The sequence below is a fragment of the Prionailurus bengalensis genome, chromosome B3 (genome assembly GCF_016509475.1).
Source record: "Prionailurus bengalensis isolate Pbe53 chromosome B3, Fcat_Pben_1.1_paternal_pri, whole genome shotgun sequence".
Classification (NCBI taxonomy): Eukaryota; Metazoa; Chordata; class Mammalia; order Carnivora; family Felidae; genus Prionailurus; species Prionailurus bengalensis.
In genome coordinates, this window is record NC_057355.1 from 59,860,871 (window position 1) to 59,879,827 (window position 18,957).

The 18,957-nt window shown below is 46.0% G+C and overlaps 1 protein-coding gene across 6 annotated transcripts in view; it reads left to right on the forward strand.

The window, feature by feature from the left end:
- The window catches only part of FRMD5 (FERM domain containing 5), a 335,210-nt gene that overhangs the window by 296,578 nt on the left and 19,675 nt on the right, over positions 1-18,957 (forward strand). For all 6 annotated transcript variants that reach the window (XM_043555561.1, XM_043555556.1, XM_043555560.1 and 3 more), the window contains exons 5-8: positions 3,042-3,139; positions 5,865-5,988; positions 8,955-9,042; positions 18,864-18,952. In XM_043555561.1, coding sequence (XP_043411496.1) covers positions 3,042-3,139; positions 5,865-5,988; positions 8,955-9,042; positions 18,864-18,952 — 399 coding nt within the window. The remainder of the gene's footprint in view (positions 1-3,041; positions 3,140-5,864; positions 5,989-8,954; positions 9,043-18,863; positions 18,953-18,957) is intronic.

The following is an 18,957-nucleotide window of genomic DNA, read 5'->3' on the forward strand; positions in this document are numbered from 1 at the left end:
GTGGAGCCTAGTTAGGACAACAAAATAAAATGAAACAAAAAAATACAGTACAATGTGTGGCTCACAACATGCACTCAGTAAATCATTATTGTTTTGTTATTGTTTTGTATGTGTCTCCCCACTGGAATGTAAACTCCATTAAGAGTAGGGACTCAGTTTTGTTCCCTTCTGTATTCCCAGAACCCATGACAGTGCCTGGCACAGTAAGTGCTCAGAACTGGATGGAGGGATGGAGGGATGGATGGTGGCTGGGAGGGAGGGCAATTAGGTGAGCTAAGTAAAGGATGTACAAGCTCTCTAGAAGAATATTAAAAGTGAATTAAAAAATCATCTCTGACTCCAAGGAGCTTGCAGGCTAGTATGGGGGAAGAAAACATTCTAAACATGGTTAAAGAAAAGGGGTGGTAGAAAATAGAGGAGGCCAGGGAAAGAGTCTGATAAAGGAAAGTTGAGTCCAAAGAAAAAAAATCTTGGGAGAAACTCTTCAGGAGACACCACTGCTTTCCTGAAGTCAGAACTTTTAATTCTGGAAATACCTGTGGATTCGTCTCTACACTTTGATATCAGAAAGCACAGTGCCACAGCCAATACCTTGGAGAGATGTACATGTCACAGAAAGATAATTTTCCTTGGCTGTCTTTTAGGTTTTCACTTGGTCTGCCATCAGACGGTCCCAATTCACACCTCCCTCAATTTAGTACAATGTTGGCATTAAAACAAAAATGGAGGTGAGGCCAGGAAGAGATAAGTAAAGTTTACCCAAAAACGTGTCCTAAGGAACAGGCTTGTCTTAAATCTGGTCTAAAGCTGATTTCTTGTTCGGTTCCGACGAGAATTTCTCCCTGATGACATAGTTCTCTTGCCTGTATTCAGGACCCCTTTCTTGCTAACTGACAACTAACTGAATTACCACGGGGGTAGGAAAAGCACCAGGCCTTGAGTCAGGAGATCTTCCTTGACTCTGATCACTGTGTCACCTCAGAAAAGTCACTCTATATGTATAGCCTCTGTTTCCTCGCCTATGAGAGAATTAGGCTCTACAGCTCCTATTCTGAGGTTCTAAGATTGGGTAACCAAGCCAGCCTGTTCATCAGGAGCTGGGAACGCTACGTGGCCCTGGCAGGCCGATCTCCTGGCTGGAAACAAAGTGGCCCTAGTGGCGGTATCTCAGGCAACAAGAGAGACTTCCTTAGGCCCATGCATGGCAGGGGAGAATGTGCCAGGTTCTCTTGAGAATAGGTCTAAGAATGCTGTGGGTCATGTGGGATATATTTTCATGTCCAGCAACAGTGAGTCATTGGTTACCTCCTTCAGTGAATAAAACATGAAGCTTGATGAAAGCCACTGTAGCAGAAAAGGGAGGGGGGACCCCTAATACAACTCTGTACCCTGAAGCTGTTGGCCGATTCTTTCTTGGACTTAGTGACTTGCTAACAAACAGAATAAAGCAGAAGTGATAGTGTCTGAGATGAGGTCATAAAGAAGTGAATCCTCCTGTCAGGCCTATAGATGTTGGTCTTGAGTTCATTTCTTCTTGTCATCTAAAGAATGTGCTTTGGTTTTTTTTAGGATGTTGACTTGCCCCTCCTTCCCCTACCCCCTCTAATTGCTGCACCATTGTCTAACAATGTTCCTGTGGCCTTACCCTTGACCCCCCTGTAGATGTCCTACCTCCAAAACTCTGAATAAACCCCACCCAGCAGTGGAAAGCCTGTTTCCTTTCCAGCTCACTGGAGGCACCTGCCATGCACCCATTGATAAAGATGCCTGATAAAGATAATGGTTCTCAGGGTGAGGAGGAGCATGTCCCCCCTGGGTGGGAAGGGAGCAAATCAGAAGGCTTCAGCAGGGCTTTTATCAAACCCAGGAGCAAGAAGATACACACAGATTCTGATGTGCTCTCCCCCCACCCCGGGGGATGTTTTCCTCACCACCACATTGAGAATCAGTGCCCAGAGCTTTGTTGTCCGTTTCAGCTATCTCCTTTAGTCCAGTATCCCTGAATTGTAGCACAGAGAGCTGTAGAAGGAGTGATATATGAACTCAGGCCCAGGGAATGATCACTGAGTGAAGGACAAAAGATTTGCTTCCATGTCCCACCAAAGGGACAGGGCCATTTAACAGTGACTAAGAGCCAACCTCAGGAGTCTTACAGTCAGTCCTGAATTTGAATCCTGACTCTGCCACTTCCCAGTTGTGTGCCCTTGAGAAAATTACTTAAGCCTCAGTTTCCTTATCTTAAAAAGGGGGGATGATACAACACTGTATGTTAACTATATTGGAATTAAATTTTTTCTAAAAGGGGGGGGGCGTGGATCATAGTACCTATTTCAAAGTATTAAGTGAGAATTAGATGAGCTATGCATGCAAAGTACATAACACCTGGCCTGGCAGATAGGAAGTGCTCAGTACACATCAGCTACTATCAGCTGTTGCTCTTGATGTCCTGCTTCTACTGAGGTGAGAGTTTTCTCTGTTTGAAGAAATGCTAGCCACAGGTTTCTATGCTTCCTTCACTGCTATTGAGCTCAGCCAATAATTGAAGGCTGTTCCACAAATGGACAGATTGGTTTGGCAAGCTGAGGCAGAACTCTTCCTTGGGCTGGTTCCTTCATGCTCCATTCCACTTCTTAAGAAGAAACATCAGCCAGAGTCCTAGGCAGGGAGAAGCACAACTGGCCCCTCTCTGCTGACACAGGTTTCTTTTTCAGCATCGAATGGGCCAGGGCTGGCTCGTTCCAAAACCCAACACTGGGAGGGAGGACACAGTGCTTTTGCCAGGAAGCACCGTTTCTGTTTAGAGCTACTGAAGGAAACTAACAAGTTGTTTTGAATTGAATCCCAAATCAGTTCAGGGCAAAGTACTTAAAAAAGTCTTCAGGGAAATGGAAAATATGTTTGTTCTGTGGTGCCATTTTAAGTTTTTGTTTTTAAAATTCATTTAAAATTCATTTAAAAATTTCATAGGCTTATATTACATACTTATGTCTTTAAAGAAATCAGAGAAATCCTTTATAGTTCACCCTCTCTTTTCTCTCTAGGTATTTAGTCTTCCTACAGATCAAAAGGGATCTCTACCATGGCCGTCTCCTCTGTAAAACATCAGATGCTGCCTTGTTAGCAGCTTATATCCTTCAAGGTAATGACTTTTGACAGGATGAATGAACTTGCTTTCATGCTAAGTACTGATTATATTATTTCAGTCACCACAGATGACTACTTCTTGGATATAAACAGTATCTAACTTGAAGCAGAGTCTAGGTTGGATAGCTTCTTTGCCTAGCCTCCTTAGTCCCAGAAAGCTCTGACCACTCAACCCTAAACTGTGCCTAAGGTCTTCCTGCGGGCTTCTTTAGGTCATCATGACTCTGGGATTTCCTCCACCCTTGGTTGATAGAGTTACTGGGACTCTGGAGAGTCATCTGAATCAATTTTTCTAAGACTTTACATGCAAATCTCAAAGGTGTGAAGTATCTTGGAATTCTGGTTTCTCAGAGACCTTTCCATTCAGAGTGTTCAAAGTTGAAATGTTTACAAGTAACAGATATATTTCCTAACATGCTAATAATGTAGAGTTGAGTCTGTATCCAGCAGATTCCCAGACTGGCTTTTTTTTTTTTTTTTTTTTTTTGCAAAACATTGGGAAAGGTATGCACTCTTCATCTATGTGATGCCTTCTCCTTCCATGAAGTACAGGGGCTCCTGAGTGCCACTTCTAAGGCTTCCCTTAGTCCTTAGGCCTGAACTGTCCCAAGATTGTTCAGGACTACACTAAAATCATGAAGTTTCCTTCAAAGAATCTGAACTCTTAATTGGAAATCTGTGAACTCCAGGAAGCTACTTTGTAGAGAGAACCTGGAAAATGTTTGCCAAAAAAAAACTTCAGTTCATCTGTTAAGAGAAATATCATAGCTGTGTTAAGAATGTAAAAGTCAGGGGTACCTGGGTGGCTCAGTCAGTTAAGCATCCAACTTCGGTGTAGGTCATGATCTCATGGTTTGTGAGTTCAAGCCCTTTATGGGGGGATGGGTTGCTGGTGCCCAGAGCCTGGAGTCTGCTTTGGATTCTGTGTCTCACTCTCTCTCTGCCCCTCCCCTGTTCGAGCTCTGTCTCTCTCTCAAAAATAAACACACATTAAAAAAAATTGTTTTGAAAAAGAATGTAAAAGTCAACACATAGCAAGTTTGACTTCTGAGAGTCCTGTTTTTAAAAAATCACCTAACCGGCAACTCTAGAAGGTGCCTACCTAAGCTACCCAACTAGAGCTAAGCAACTCTAAATTACCCAAAGAGGCCCCTTTCATTTTTAAAGGAGAAAACCTGGTGTTAAGTGAGATTTTAAACTCTATTATTTCCTTCAGTTTTACCCTGACAACATTGAATTTTTCTTTTTCTTTTTTTCCTTTAAAAAAGTAGTTGATGGGGCGCCTGGGTGGCGCAGTCGGTTAAGCGTCCGACTTCAGCCAGGTCACGATCTCGCGGTCCGTGAGTTCGAGCCCCGCGTCAGGCTCTGGGCTGATGGCTCAGAGCCTGGAGCCTGTTTCTGATTCTGTGTCTCCCTCTCTCTCTGCCCCTCCCCCATTCATGCTCTGTCTCTCTCTGTCCCAAAAATAAATAAAAAACATTGAAAAAAAAATTTAAAAAAAAGAAAATCTCTAAAAAAAAAAAAAAAAAGTAGTTGATGTCCAATATTGATGTTTTCTACTTGGAGCTTTCTAAATAAAATCATAATAAATGACTTCATGGCTCAAGGTCACTCTGGACTGTAGGTCCAGGGAAGCTTTTAGTCTCTTGCAGAACGATAGAAATTCCCAAGTAATTTGGAAGACACAATGAGTAGCTTTGTGCACAAGTACAACATTCAGCTGTGAGAGGAGGGCACATTTTCCTCTTAATATTTATTCTCCCCTCAAGATTTCGCACAGGCCCTGGTTGTGGTTCTCACTAACGAAGGAGAAAGGACAAATACAAAGCAGCTGGCACTTCTAACATACTTTCTCCTAACATAGGCACGATGTTCCCTGTGGAGCCCTTCCTGTGCAGAGGACTGGGTTCTGATCTGCTTTGTGGAGAGCGTCATGGGCCCACCACACTACCCTATGGAAATCTCACTGATCTGAGATCCTGGCAGCTTTAGGGAAGGACTCTTTTTCTCTCTACATGGGTAGAGGAGAAACAGCACCCCATGCAGGAAGCTAGGAAATCAGCCTTAGGACCTGGTGCTCCAGAACTCAAAGACCAGTTTCAGTCTTCTACTCTTGAGGTTCTCTCAGAGGGGCGTGGCACCTGGTCAGTGGCACCCTCAATGAATATTTACTCAAATATATTCACTTGATTTGATTTGATTTGATTTGATTTTGACTGAGAGTGGAGTTCTGAGTTTGGGTCATAGCTCATTCATCAATGTGTCCCTGCTAAAATCCTCAAAACTGACACTTTAGACTTCTGATCTGGCTCAGGCCCAAGAGGCTCTCTCTTCCTGATGCAGCTCGGTTTCTTGTGCTGCCACCAAGAGCTATGATCCCAGGACCTTTTCTCAAGCCTGAATAGATAAAGACCGTGATGCAAGCTTCTGCTTTTCTTTTGGATGTTTACTTGTGGTGACCACAGAATACAGGCTTGGCTCTGGTATCTCTGCTTAGACTTGATATCACCCCAGGGTGCACATCTGGGAAAACAAAGGTGGGTTATGCTTCTTCCGAGGAGCACACCCTCCATCTAACCCACAGCCACACTCAAGATCCACTGTTCTTTGGAAATGTGGTGTGTGCTTTGGCTTTTGCTCTGTGTGTTCATCTCTTGTTGCTTTACCAGTGCTGATTTACCTACCTCCACAACTGTTTTACTCTGCTTTCCTTTTGCAAGCGGAGATTGGGGATTATGACCCAGGGAAACACCCTGAAGGCTACAGCTCCAAGTTCCAGTTTTTCCCGAAACATTCAGAGAAGCTGGAAAGGAAAATTGCTGAGATTCACAAGACAGAACTCAGGTATGTGATACTCAGTTGAGGCTCAGGACACTCTGTCCCCCACAGCCTGAGCATACAAGCCCCATGCTGCATCCTGACTCCAGGATGTACCATTTTCAGCATTGCACTGACAGCACAACCCCAAGCCCTATAGAGTAGGCTGAAGCCCAAGGGCAAGAGGGACATTGTATTGTAAGGAAAACAGAGAGAGATTGGCCTCTGAAAAGTATTCATGTTACTAAGATAAATGATGAGACAGAGGAAGAAGCACGGACTGGGGAAAATAAAAAAAAAACATAAACAGCAGAAGAGAAAAAAGTGAGAGGAGGCATATGAAACATGGGGAAGCCTCTGCCTTCAGTCTGTGACAGTGTGATAGGTGGCTTCTGGGTCAGGGGATGGGACTGTGCAGAGCTGGCCTAGTTCATGAACACTGGGGGTGCCCTGAGAGCTCTTGGTTCAGGGGCTGTGTCTTCAGCACTGCCTCACTCAACCCCACAGCACTGCACAGAAGGAAAGGGCAGAGAAGAGGCTGGAAGCAGGGGCTTGTCCTCCTCAGATTCTTAGTTTTTTCAGAATATGCCACATTCCATAAAATAGCATTAACGTGTCCTTTCACCCACGTGAAATAGGATTTTCTACAAAGATTGATTTAAAGAAAAAAAAAGGCAACAATAGAGTGTATGGGCTCTACTTTGTGTGGCATTCTGGAGCACATATACCCCAAACTGATAAACTATGAAGAAAAAGGCCATATACACTGTAGCACTGTAAAATAAAACATATTAGTACATTACAATTTTTAGAAATCTTTGTCAATGTTGGTGTAACTACCTTTCTGGGGAAGGATAATGCCAAAGTGGGGGGAAAGACATTTCTAGCGTTAATATTAAGTTTAAACTAGTTCCTACCCTGACTCCCTGAGCTCCCCCACCCCAAAACACAAAATCCTCACTTACACTCAGAATATTCTACCAACAATTATGTCCCTAAAGCCTCCTTAGCCTTTGCAAGCAGACCACCTGCCCAGAGCGTGTGGCAGGGACTGGCTCCCTCCCTCCCAGGGGAATGGAGACACCTAACAGAGGTAGAATCCTAGCAGCTCTCCATCCTTCTCCAGCCCCATCCCTCTCCCAGTACTGGTGTGTCCTTGCCAAAGCTGGAGGGCTCCTCCCATCACTGTTAGGGAAACAGCGGCCCCTTGTGGTAAAGGTCAGAACAAACATCGACCTTTGAGAAGGCTCATGGTTTGTTCAAAGGAGACTTCAGGGCAGTCCTGGGACAGCCAAGAGGAGATGCCAGGAGGGTTTTAGGAGGTGTGAGAGCAGTGGGGACAGTCATCCAGAAACCTAGTAGGAGACAGGGATCCCCCAGGAAATGATGCCCACTTTGAGGGCCCCGGAGGTTTGGGCCAACTCCAGGACTGGATGGAGCCCACAAGATCTTCCAGCTTCCAGACAGGGAATGAAGAAGCTCCCTGGAAGGGGCAGTGGTTCTCAGCTGCCCCTGGTGCCCAGCGTTCTGTCTGCCTCACAAACATTTCCCAGGCACCTTCTCTGCACCTCAGGTGCTCTGGCAGATGTAGGAATCTGCAGTCAACATAATGCCTACTTGCACGGGCTGGCTGCATCACTAGCATGTGGAAATGTGTGTTTCCTTCCTCCAACTCTAACATGAGCTCCTGGAAGGCCCAGATTGTGCAATGTATTTCTTGGTAGATTTTACACAAGCAACATGGAGACTTGCACATAAATGTGCTGATTGACACCCATCCAGAGGGACACTAGGGAGAATCTGGCCTGCACCTCCTTGTCTTCCTGCACTTACCAGTATTACTCAAGACAAATAATGAACTTAGACATGAGCAGCTCAGTCCCACCCACCAGCCATCGGAGTCACTGTTGACTTGACAAATTGCCCACCCCTCCTCACACTGAAACCTACCCAACATCTGCAGGACTGTGTCTGCTCCACCAGGGATCCAGACCCTGAGGGCAGCCAAGGAGACACTGCCACCTGTTCTGTGTGGAGCTCATGAAAGGACCTACTCATGAGGTAGCTGGGAAGGGAATGATGCTAGAGACCCCTTCCTCAGATGACTGGGCACCAGAGGTGCTTTCTTCCTTTCACAGTCATCACCCCATGGACAGACAGACCGCTATTGTGGTCTGGGGAGCTCAGCACTGTCTCCTGCTGTGTCTCTTCACCCATTCCCATGTTCCCTGCTGGTAAAGGAAGAGGGTTGGGCAGCACCAGCAAGATATACAGGTCTCTGCTTTGTATTTCAGTCATAAGTCAAGACAAGAAACCCATGGCCTGCAGTCAGCCTACAAGTGTGTTTTGTTTGCCCCCGGAGTATTTAAAATTGAGAAATAGTACACAGAAATCAGTATCTCTGACTGCTCTTTGAAAAGCACATCCAGCGGTGCTCAGCCCTGCATTCCCACAGGACTAGTCTTAGAGCTGAGGAGCAGCTGCCCTCATTAGATGGGGTAGCACTTCCCAGCTTGCCATAGTGACCCCAACCCCACCACTCCCTACTGTACACCCCATGTCATTTATTATGTAGCTGGCCTCAGTCTGAGGACATCTGAGTTTCTGACCCCAGACAGGAGTCTCTGAAACTGGTACTAGAATAGGGCAGGGAGCACACACTATGGGAAAATTGGACTGTAAGGCTTACCCTGAGCACTTTTTTTTTTTAATTTATTTATTTTTGAGAGGCAGAGACAGCGTGAGCAGGGGAGGGGCAGAGAGAGAGGGAGACACAGAATCAGAAGCAGGCTCCAGGCTCCAAGCTGTCAGCACAGAACCCGATGCGGGGCTCGAACCCACAAACTGTGAGATCATGACCTGAGCCGAAGTCGGACGCTTAACCGACTGAGCCACCTAGGCACCCCACCCTGAACGCTTCTTAATGGAAAGTTTACCTCAGGAATCTAAGAGAACAGGAAACCCTGAAATCATCTCATTTCCTTTTATTCCAGTGGTCAAACACCAGCAACATCAGAGCTGAACTTTTTAAGAAAAGCACAGACATTGGAGACGTATGGAGTAGACCCTCACCCATGTAAGGTAAGACCCCTGTGGTCTGAGACCACTGACTTTGCCTCCTCCCAAGGGCAACAGGCAGGGAAGAAGCACATGCCTGCACCATCCACCTTCAGGATCTGGTTGATTGGCTCTTTTAGTGACAGATACCAGAAAAAAAAAAATGTATCTCCTCTTGGAAACTCCCCTGGCTTCCATGCTGCATAATTTTGTGGTGCCACATCAATGTCGGAGGGTCCCAGGCAAAGTCAATCTAAATAACAAATCCAAAGCTGAGGCCCCACTTTGGCTGCAGTGGGTAATTTGGTGGAAATGAAGAGAGAGGATGTGGAAGTCCCCCCACAGGGAATGATCAGAGGCCGCTCAGCGGACTGCCCACCCTTCCCTGACCTGTAATCTAGTTTCTTTCCAAGAGCGGATTTTATTGACTGCAATAGCGTAAGTCACTGCGCGGAACTGCAGTGGAGTAGCATTTAATTCCATTATGCGCCTGGGAGGGTGAGACAGGAACCAGCCAGGGAGGCTCTGCCCAGAGGAAACCTCTGTAATTGCTCACATGTGTCTGGCATTCTGGAGAAGAGCTTAAGCAGCCACAGTCACTGTGGAGAGCAGCGGAGACACATGGCCTCTTCCTCTCTCTCTGGCTGTGTCTCCCCACTTCATCTCCACATCCCAATTGGTTTGACACTCCCGGTCTTTGCCTCAGTGTCCCCAGATTTTTGCCTCTCTTTCTAGTACTGGAGAGGCACCAGTACCACCAGATTCTGAAACTGATCTGAAGGAGCCAGTATCCCATGGGAGCAGGTGGGCATTGACCATTTCTTCCTAATAGGTGAGGGAACACTAGAAGTTTCCAAAAAAATTAAAAGAGCAGAATAGAAAGCAAGGAATCCAGTGATGTAGGGGCAGAATTGCATATCCCTTACCCTCTTGCTAAGGTGATGGTGACTTGTACTTACATAGGATTTTATGCTGAAACTTCAAATAGGAACTTTTAGAACATTCTGGCAACTTAGAAACCCTGGTCACCTTTCCCACCCCACAGAGTTCCCTATTCACCAGCACAGCCTACTACCAGATAACCCCTGTGTTCTTGAGGAGGGCCAGCACTGTCAGAAAACACATTTATGCCTGTTCGTACCAAAAAAAAAAAAAAAAAAAAAAAAAGAAAGATGATGCATAGTTATTTACAAATGATTTAGCAAAGCTTCCTAAATACTGCCCTTGCATGACAGATATAGTTTAACCTCCGTTAATTGCTCAGATACCATCGGTAGGGGGCCTGCATAGGACTGAAGAGGGCTTCATAGTCAGCTGACCTTGGCTCCAGCACTGATCTCTTGCTTTCTGAGGCCCTCACAGGCTTCTCTGAGCCTTGCTTTCCTCACCTGTGTGAAAGTACACAGCAGGTACTCAGTGACTGTGCTCCACGAACTGCTGAGTCACTTCAGGACCTTAAAAGCCATAGCTGCCTAGAGACAGCTATCTTTATCATAAGGTGCCAGGTCACCTCCAAACCTGCCTGGGCCCCTTTAGGCCACACAGGGCACCCACCTTTTCAGAGATGTGTCCCTGGGTGAGGCTGACATCTGACAGCAGAGTGGGCAGATAGATGGTAGACAGTGAACCTGAGTACAACTGAGCAGAGGTGGGTGGGATTCTCCACCTATGTGCCTAAGTGGGTCTGTAAGCTACAGTGGCAGCCAGCCTGGTGTCCAGCCCAAGTCCATGTGCACCCTAGGACTGTGGGGCTCCTGGCTCATCCCCATCTGTGATGAGTTTGCCCATTATTGGACACAGAGGCTGAAGAGGCTGCAGGAAGAAACCCCTATTAATGCCAGGCACTGTGTGAGGCCCAGTCCCTCACATCATTCCATCCCCACGGCATCAACTCAAAGAAGGAAGGAGGGAACAAACATTTGTGGCATGCCTTCCATGGCAGACCCCCTGGAATCCTTTCACGTTATTTTCTCATTTAATCCTGTCAGCCCTGGGAGGTGGACCTTACTCTTCCTGGCTTATAAGTAAGAAGACAAAAGCTCCAGGAGACAATTTACAAGGCCCTGAGCAGTAGAACAAGAATTTGAACTCAAGTCACTTCCCCGTTGTTATATATCTAGGAGGAACAGAAGCCCCCAGGAGACTCCCCCTGGGGAGATGGTGGGCACGATCATTGCACTGGGCTTCCAATCCCTGGTTTCCAGGCCCTATACTTCTTGCTCACCCAGAGCCAGGACCCTGCTGCAGACCCCACACAGGGTCCCTCAGCTTGTCTCTACTGAACTGCAGCTCATGCTTTCCTTAGGCCTGCTGAGCAAGGACGGTTCAGGAGCCTTTACTCTTGTCATTAAGTAGGGTTACTTTGGTGATATGCTACTAGGCACTCCCCTTAATGTTGCTACAAGGAGAGCTGAAATAAGCTGGAGCACTCAGTGTAATAAATACCGATGATTTCTATTAACAGAGAGGCAATTACTGGGCCCAGGGAATCTGGGACACACAGCCCTAGGGAGGATAGAAGAAGAGGAATCGTTTTGATAATTAAATGAGAGTAGAACAAGGCTTCAGCTGGGCTCTATTCTCCTGGACTGATTAAGAAGCTGCTGTTCTTCCTGTCCACACTGATGGTTTCTTTCTGCCCAAAGTGTCCTTGTCTGGCCCTGGGACCGGGAAGACAAGATCCCTACCGACTCTGGGTGGGACAGGCAGAGGGCTCCAGCAGCGGGCTGGCTTACAGTAATACCCAGGCTCTGAACTTGCACACGCTGTCCTGAGCTCTCTGCATCTCCCCTCAGACCCCATCTCCTCCTGACAGGAGCCCCCAGAAGACCAAGCCTGCAGCCTAGAGCAGGAGACTGGAGCAAACCCCTGGCAGCCCAGTGCTGCATTTGTTCCAGCTCTGATACCTCTCCAACCTCAGGAGCTACCATCTTGTTCCTTCCTGGAGCCCCTGGGACTGGTTGTTTGCCCTGGATCTCCTGTAGGCCCAGACTGTGGCTTCTTACCCTCTTGAGGTTTATATAGTAGCCAGACCCATCAGACACCCAGCCTGTACCCAGCCTTATCATGAGTCATGAAGGTGCCATCTACTGAGAGCCTGCAGATGCCAGGCACTTACATATACGATCTCATTTCATCTTTATAATGATACTGCCAAGAAGATGTTCTTGTCCTCAAGATAAGAACACTGAGACTCTGAGGGACCAACTAACATGTCCAGAGTTACTGGTAAGGGCAGTACTCAGACTCGAACCCAGGGCTGTCTGAACACCTCAGTGCTGTGCTTTTTCAGTTACCATTCCTGGTCTTCCTTCTGGGGAGATGGCATTTATTTAGGAACAAAGCAGGACTCACTACCAACTCTGGTAGAAGACCTACAACACTACTGAAATCACCGTAGAAAAATTTAACGTAAGTTCACCAAGTGACTTTATGTCTGTCCTGTACAGACCAGGAGAAAATTGATTTCAGCAGGATCTAGGTTAGAGCAACCATACAAATAAAATTACAGCTTCATTCCTCTGACCTTAAATAGGATCATTAATTTCATAATCAGCCACCTAGGCTCCTCTCTAAATAAACTCCCTTCCCCATCTTGACAAGTTGCCTCTGACCTCAGAGAAACAGACGAAAGAAGGATTGGTGATGACTAACCCTCATCCCCCAGTGGGCCCCTCTTGGTTGCACTGTACAGAGAATGGTGGGCTTACTGCTGAGATGAAGAACTTGACTAAAGCCACTTACATGGCAAGTATATGCCAAGATTTCCATTTCTGATCTTTCATGGGGTGATGCCAAGGCTCTTAAAGGGCTGCCTAATTTCCATTCTATGTAGTTTCTTGGGACCATGTTTAAGTATACTAAAACTGGGTGATTTTCATGACTGATTTAACGTAAGGTTCCTAGCTATAAGCTTTCAGGGATGGGTGTAAGTGTGTGGAAGACCATGTGGAATCTTCTTCCCTGAGGTTTTTAAAATAGAGGTTTCATCTACCCATATCGAATTAGTTTAAGTCATACTCCAGAGAGGGGATTGGATGGTCTCGAAAGAATGCCCTGGTTCTGACTCTGGCATACCCAGGATGTCCTCCAGGGCAGCAGTAGACAGAAGGCTGCTTCGTTGTATCCCGAGGTGGAACCCATGGGGACTGGGCAAAGGTGGCCAGATGTCCCTACTTCCCAGAACCAATTAGTTGCTGTGATTTCCAAAAATCCTTTTCTGGGCAGAGCTATCATCTTAGGGTGAGCCTTTGACGACATCGAACTGATGCATGTCGAGTTTCATGGTGGTTTCTACTTGAACATGTGAAAGGACTCTGCAAATCCAGCCCCTCCAAGAAAAACCACTGTTGGCCATGTCTTGGCAATAAGTTATTTAGGCCATCACCCTAAAATCAGAAAGAAGCAGTATTTCTTAAAGTATGTATTATGGCCCTCGTTTGAGAAATGAGGAAATTGAGTCTCAGAGAAGTTAAGTCACAGAGTAAATAAGAAGCTAGGCTAAATTCCTAAGCCAAGAATGAAGCTCTTTCTACAAGGATGAAAAACTGAAAATGATTGGGGCGCCTGGGTGGTGCAGTCGGTTAAGCGTCCGACTTCAGCCAGGTCACGATCTTGCGGTCCGTGAGTTCGAGTCCCGCGTCAGGCTCTGGGCTGATGGCTCAGAGCCTGGAGCCTGTTTCCGATTCTGTGTCTCCCTCTCTCTCTGCCCCTTCCCCGTTCATGCTCTGTCTCTCTCTGTCCCAAAAATAAATAAAAACGTTGAAAAAAAAATTAAAAAAAAACAAAACTGAAAATGAATTTCGTACCTCACAACTGTAGAAGTGAACCAAATACTTTAGACCATTATCTGATGTACAATGGGCTGGCAATATCTGCTGTGTGGCTATCAAGACACAAATTTTTATTCCACCTTTCGGATCCATTAATGTTCAGTCCTGTGGGTCCTGATCTCGTTGGGATGGGAAGGGAACAAAGAGGAAAGATAGCCTCCAACTTGATAACACGGAAGATCTGAGGAACAGGTTACCACTTTCTGTGTCACATCTCTCCTCGTCCTCATTTCCTTCTCTTCTTGTCATATAACTTGTCCTTTGCACACAAATCCCATGAGAATAACATGTTAGTGGAAGAAACTGGGAAGGCTCTGGAGAAGGTGTCTACGTGGCTGCCTGTTTGTGTTTTTGTGCTGGTACAGATGTGAGGCTTTTCTCTGTAATTCCAGGGCCTGCTCCTCACATGCCACAGATAAGAAGCAAACCTTCCAGCTGCCCTGGCCCCTGTAGACACACAGGTGCCCAGCTTTGCAGCAGCCCTCATCCACAACATTGCATTGGAAGCAGTTTGAAAAACTGATCTCTCCATGTGAGAGACTGGATTGGGATTGCTCAAGGTGCTATTATTACTTACCGGAATGATGTGGCATCTGATTGGGGTTTATTCTCAGTTTGCTCCCTGTTCTGAATCAGTCAGTCTGGTCAGGAGAGGCTTTTCCCCCTTTAACTCCAACACCTGCCTTCACCCAGAGGCCAGCCCTGAGGTGTCTGGACGGTGCAGATGGACAGTGCCAACAGACAGCCTGGCCAGTTCTTCCCAGCTTGTGGGAGGACCCTCTGTGCTATGGCCAGAGAGGCCTGTCACTGGGACGACCCTCAGGAATCTGTCACAGCTTGTCTCCTTCCTCTTCTGCCCGCTTCACTTTTACCCCAAATCCCAAATGGATCACCCAAATCCCCCTTCTCCATGGACCCCCAACATTGAGTGACTTCTCTCTTTCTACCTCAACTTCCCACACCCTCATTTCTTAACTAGCAAAAATTAAATCCATCAGTGTCAGGAAAAATAGTAAAATACTACATTTAAAAAAAAAAAAGATTTTGTATTAAGTGTAACAAACTCATATTAACAACACGACCCCTAGCATGTACTGAGTGCCTACTAAGCACAACCTAAGACGTAGATATTGTTCTCAACCCTAATTTTACAATGAGGAATGTGAAACATGGAGAAATGAAGGGACAGGCAGTGAGGGGCCGAGCCAGAGCCTGGGTCTGCGTGGCCTGACACAGGACCCATGACGCTATGGTCACGGCACAGGTGCTCCTCTGCCCTGTTACCCACGTGGGTCAGGAGTGCAAGAAGCAGGTGGAGCCCTTCCCCTCCCTATTCCTTACCCAGTATTTCTAGCCACCCACAGTCCTCTGCTGACCTGACCCTTTCTTTCCATCCTTCCACCCATTCTTTCTAGGCCTTTCCTAGACACTGTAAGACACTGTAAATTGCCCTCCCTACCTCCACTGCACCTGTGCCTTCCTCTCCTGTTTTTGCTCACATGTGTACTCCCCTACCCCCAGCCCCTCTGGCCCACCTCCTTGTCTTACACATTCATCTGATAAATATTTCCTGGAGCCTGTCCTGTGATTATGAATAAGGCAAGGCTTCCACCCTCTCAAGTCTCTGTCTTTTTTCCTGGACTTCATTGGGTCCTGACTGCACAGTGGGCAGATGTATCCAACATAGGCAAACCTGCTGGGTTAGCATGGGTGCCCTGGCCAGGGACCATGTTTTTGTGCAGTGCTGGCACTCAGGTATTAATAACCACCACCAAGGACTGATGACAGGCAGGAGGAAAACCAGCCCTGTGGCTTCACAGTATCTCCATTCAGGTTATTTTTAAACAGCTTTTTGCTGTTGCCCCTGGGTTGAAGGACATTGTGCTTGCAGCCAAGTGTCGGGGTCACAATAGACCCTGAGGAAAGGACAATACTAACAATACATTAAGTGGAAATGTTTGCAAAACATATACTTAATTTATTCCCTGGGCCCAGATGTTCATACCCGGAACCTGACTCTAAAGAGGTTTAAGACAAAACTGCATTTCTTCTTTGGGTCAAGGCTCGTGGGGCCCTGCCCAGGCCTGCTTTTTATTCTTAGACCTGATCAGACTGAGTATGTATGCCAAGAAGCCAAAACTTGAAAGTGGGAAAAACTAGGAAAGCCTGACAGCCATAGCCCCCACTTGGATGCCTCATATTAGGTGCCTGACCCTATTGCACCATATGAGCTATGGCTCACACAAATGTCCTACATGCACGTTTGACCAACATCCTGGCATAATTTTCTGGCCACTTGAGCACATTCACACACTGACAGAGCAGTTTCTCCCCTCAGGTCCCTATTGCAAAAAAAGTTCCTCAGAGAGAGCACAATCCATCAACCTGCTTTCTGTGCCCCATGCCAGCCTGGCCCTCATGGCACTCATTTCCTTTTTTTTTTTTTTTTTTTTTTTTCTGGTTACTTTTTCATTGGTAGCTATGCAATCCTATTTCTCTCTTTTTTTTTTTATGAAATTTATTGACAAATTGGTTTCCATACAACACCCAGTGCTCATCCCAAAAGGTGCCCTCCTCAATACCCATCACCCACCCTCTCCTCCCTCCCACCCCCCATCAACCCTCAGTTTGTTCTCAGTTTTTAACAGTCTCTTATGCTTTGGCTCTCTCCCATTCTAACCTCTTTTTTTTTTTTTCCTTCCCCTCCCCCATGGGTTCCTGTTAAGTTTCTCAGGATCCACATAAGAGTGAAACCATATGGTATCTGTCTTTCTCTGTATGGCTTATTTCACTTAGCATCACACTCTCCAGTTCCATCCACGTTGCTACAAAAGGCCATATTTCATTTTTTCTCGTTGCCACGTAATATTCCATTGTGTATATAAACCACAATTTCTTTATCCATTCATCAGTTGATGGACATTTAGGCTCTTTCCATAATTTGGCTATTGTTGAGAGTGCTGCTATGAACATTGGGGTACAAGTGGCCCTGTGCATCAGTACTCCTGTATCCCTTGGATAAATTCCTAGCAGTGCTACTGCTGGGTCATAGGGTAGGTCTATTTTTAATTTTCTGAGGAACCTCCACACTGCTTTCCAGAGCGGCTGCACCAATTTGCATTCCCACCAACAGTGCAAGAGGGTTCCCGTTTCTCCACATCCTCTCCAGCATCTATAGTCTCCTGATTTGTTCATTTTGGCCACTCTGACTGGCATGAGGTGATACCTGAGTGTGGTTTTGATTTGTATTTCCCTGATAAGGAGCGACGCTGAACATCTTTTCATGTGCCTGTTGGCCATCCGGATGTCTTCTTTAGAGAAGTGTCTATTCATGTTTTCTGCCCATTTCTTCACTGGGTTATTTGTTTTTTGGGTGTGGAGTTTGGTGAGCTCTTTATAGATTTTGGATACTAGCCCTTTGTCCGATATGTCATTTGCGAATATCTTTTCCCATTCCGTTGGTTGCCTTTTAGTTTTGTTGGTTGTTTCCTTGGCTGTGCAGAAGCTTTTTATCTTCATAAGGTCCCAGTAATTCACTTTTGCTTTTAATTCCCTTGCCTTTGGGGATGTGTCGAGTAAGAGATTGCTACGGCTGAGGTCAGAGAGGTCTTTTCCTGCTTTCTCCTCTAAGGTTTTGATGGTTTCCTGTCTCACATTCAGGTCCTTTATCCATTTTGAGTTTATTTTTGTGAATGGTGTGAGAAAGTGGTCTAGTTTCAACCTTCTGCATGTTGCTGTCCAGTTCTCCCAGCACCATTTGTTAAAGAGGCTGTCTTTTTTCCATTGGATGTTCTTTCCTGCTTTGTCAAAGATGAGTTGGCCATACGTTTGTGGGTCTAGTTCTGGGGTTTCTATTCTATTCCATTGGTCTATGTGTCTGTTTTTGTGCCACATGGCACTCATTTCCTATGTGAGACAGCTTCTCCCCTCTTGGCTCAGCAGAACCTCAAGCCTGGTATTTACAAACTGAGAGTAACCAGTACAAACTGATAGTGACCAGTGGTCAGGAGGCCTCTTTGATGGTTCAGGCACCACAGGATTGACCGTGGCTATTCCCCATAGCTGCTTGCTTCATATCTTTTCTTTAGCTAAACTTTGTGAGGGAGCCCAGTGTGTAGGGCCATTGTAATAATAACCGCCATTCATTCTCTCTCTGTCTCTCAACAACTTTTTTGAGATATAACTCACATATGGTAAAACTCATCCTTTTAAAGTGTGTAATGCAGTAGTTTTAGTTTTAGTAACAGAGTTATGCAATTACCACCATGAACTTTAAAACATTTTCATCTCCCCAAAAAAGAAACCTGTATCTATTAGCTGTCGCTCCCTATGTATCTCCCCTTCCCCACAGCCCTGGCAACCAGTAATCTTTTGTCCCTGTGGATGTACCTATTCTGTACATTTCATACACATGGAATCCTACAACATGTGATCTTTTGTGCCTGGCTTTTTTCACCTAGCCCGATGTTTTCGAGGTTCATCCACATTATAGCAGGTATCAGTACTGCGTCCCTCTTGCTGCTGAGTAATATCCCACTATATGTATACACCACATTTTCACTCATTTATCAGTTGATGGACATTTAGATTGTTTCCACTTTTTGGCTGTTATGAATAATCCTACCATAAGCATTTACATCCAGGTTTCTGTGTGAATGTGTGTCTTCAGTTTTCTTGGGTACCTAGGAGTGGAACTGCTGGGCCGTATAACAACTCTTTTTAACAATTTGAAGAAGTTAACTACTTTCCGAAGTGACTGCACCATTTTACAATGTGTGAGGGCTTGCCATTCTCTTTGGATATTCACAGCAGCCTTCTAAGATTAGTTACAACTTACATTTAAGGGCACTGAGGCTTAGGGAGGGTGAGTAGCTTGCCTGTTATATCCAAGTGCTCCTCCCTCTGTGACCTACTCCCAAACATTACCCCTGTATCACTGACGAACAACTGCGTTTCTCGCCCTTTCACCTACATGCCTATGTCATCCTGATGAGAGGTCTTTCTGTGTTGCAGGATGTGTCAGGAAATGCTGCATTTCTGGCCTTCACTCCTTTTGGGTTTGTCGTTCTGCAAGGAAACAAGAGGGTCCACTTCATTAAATGGTGAG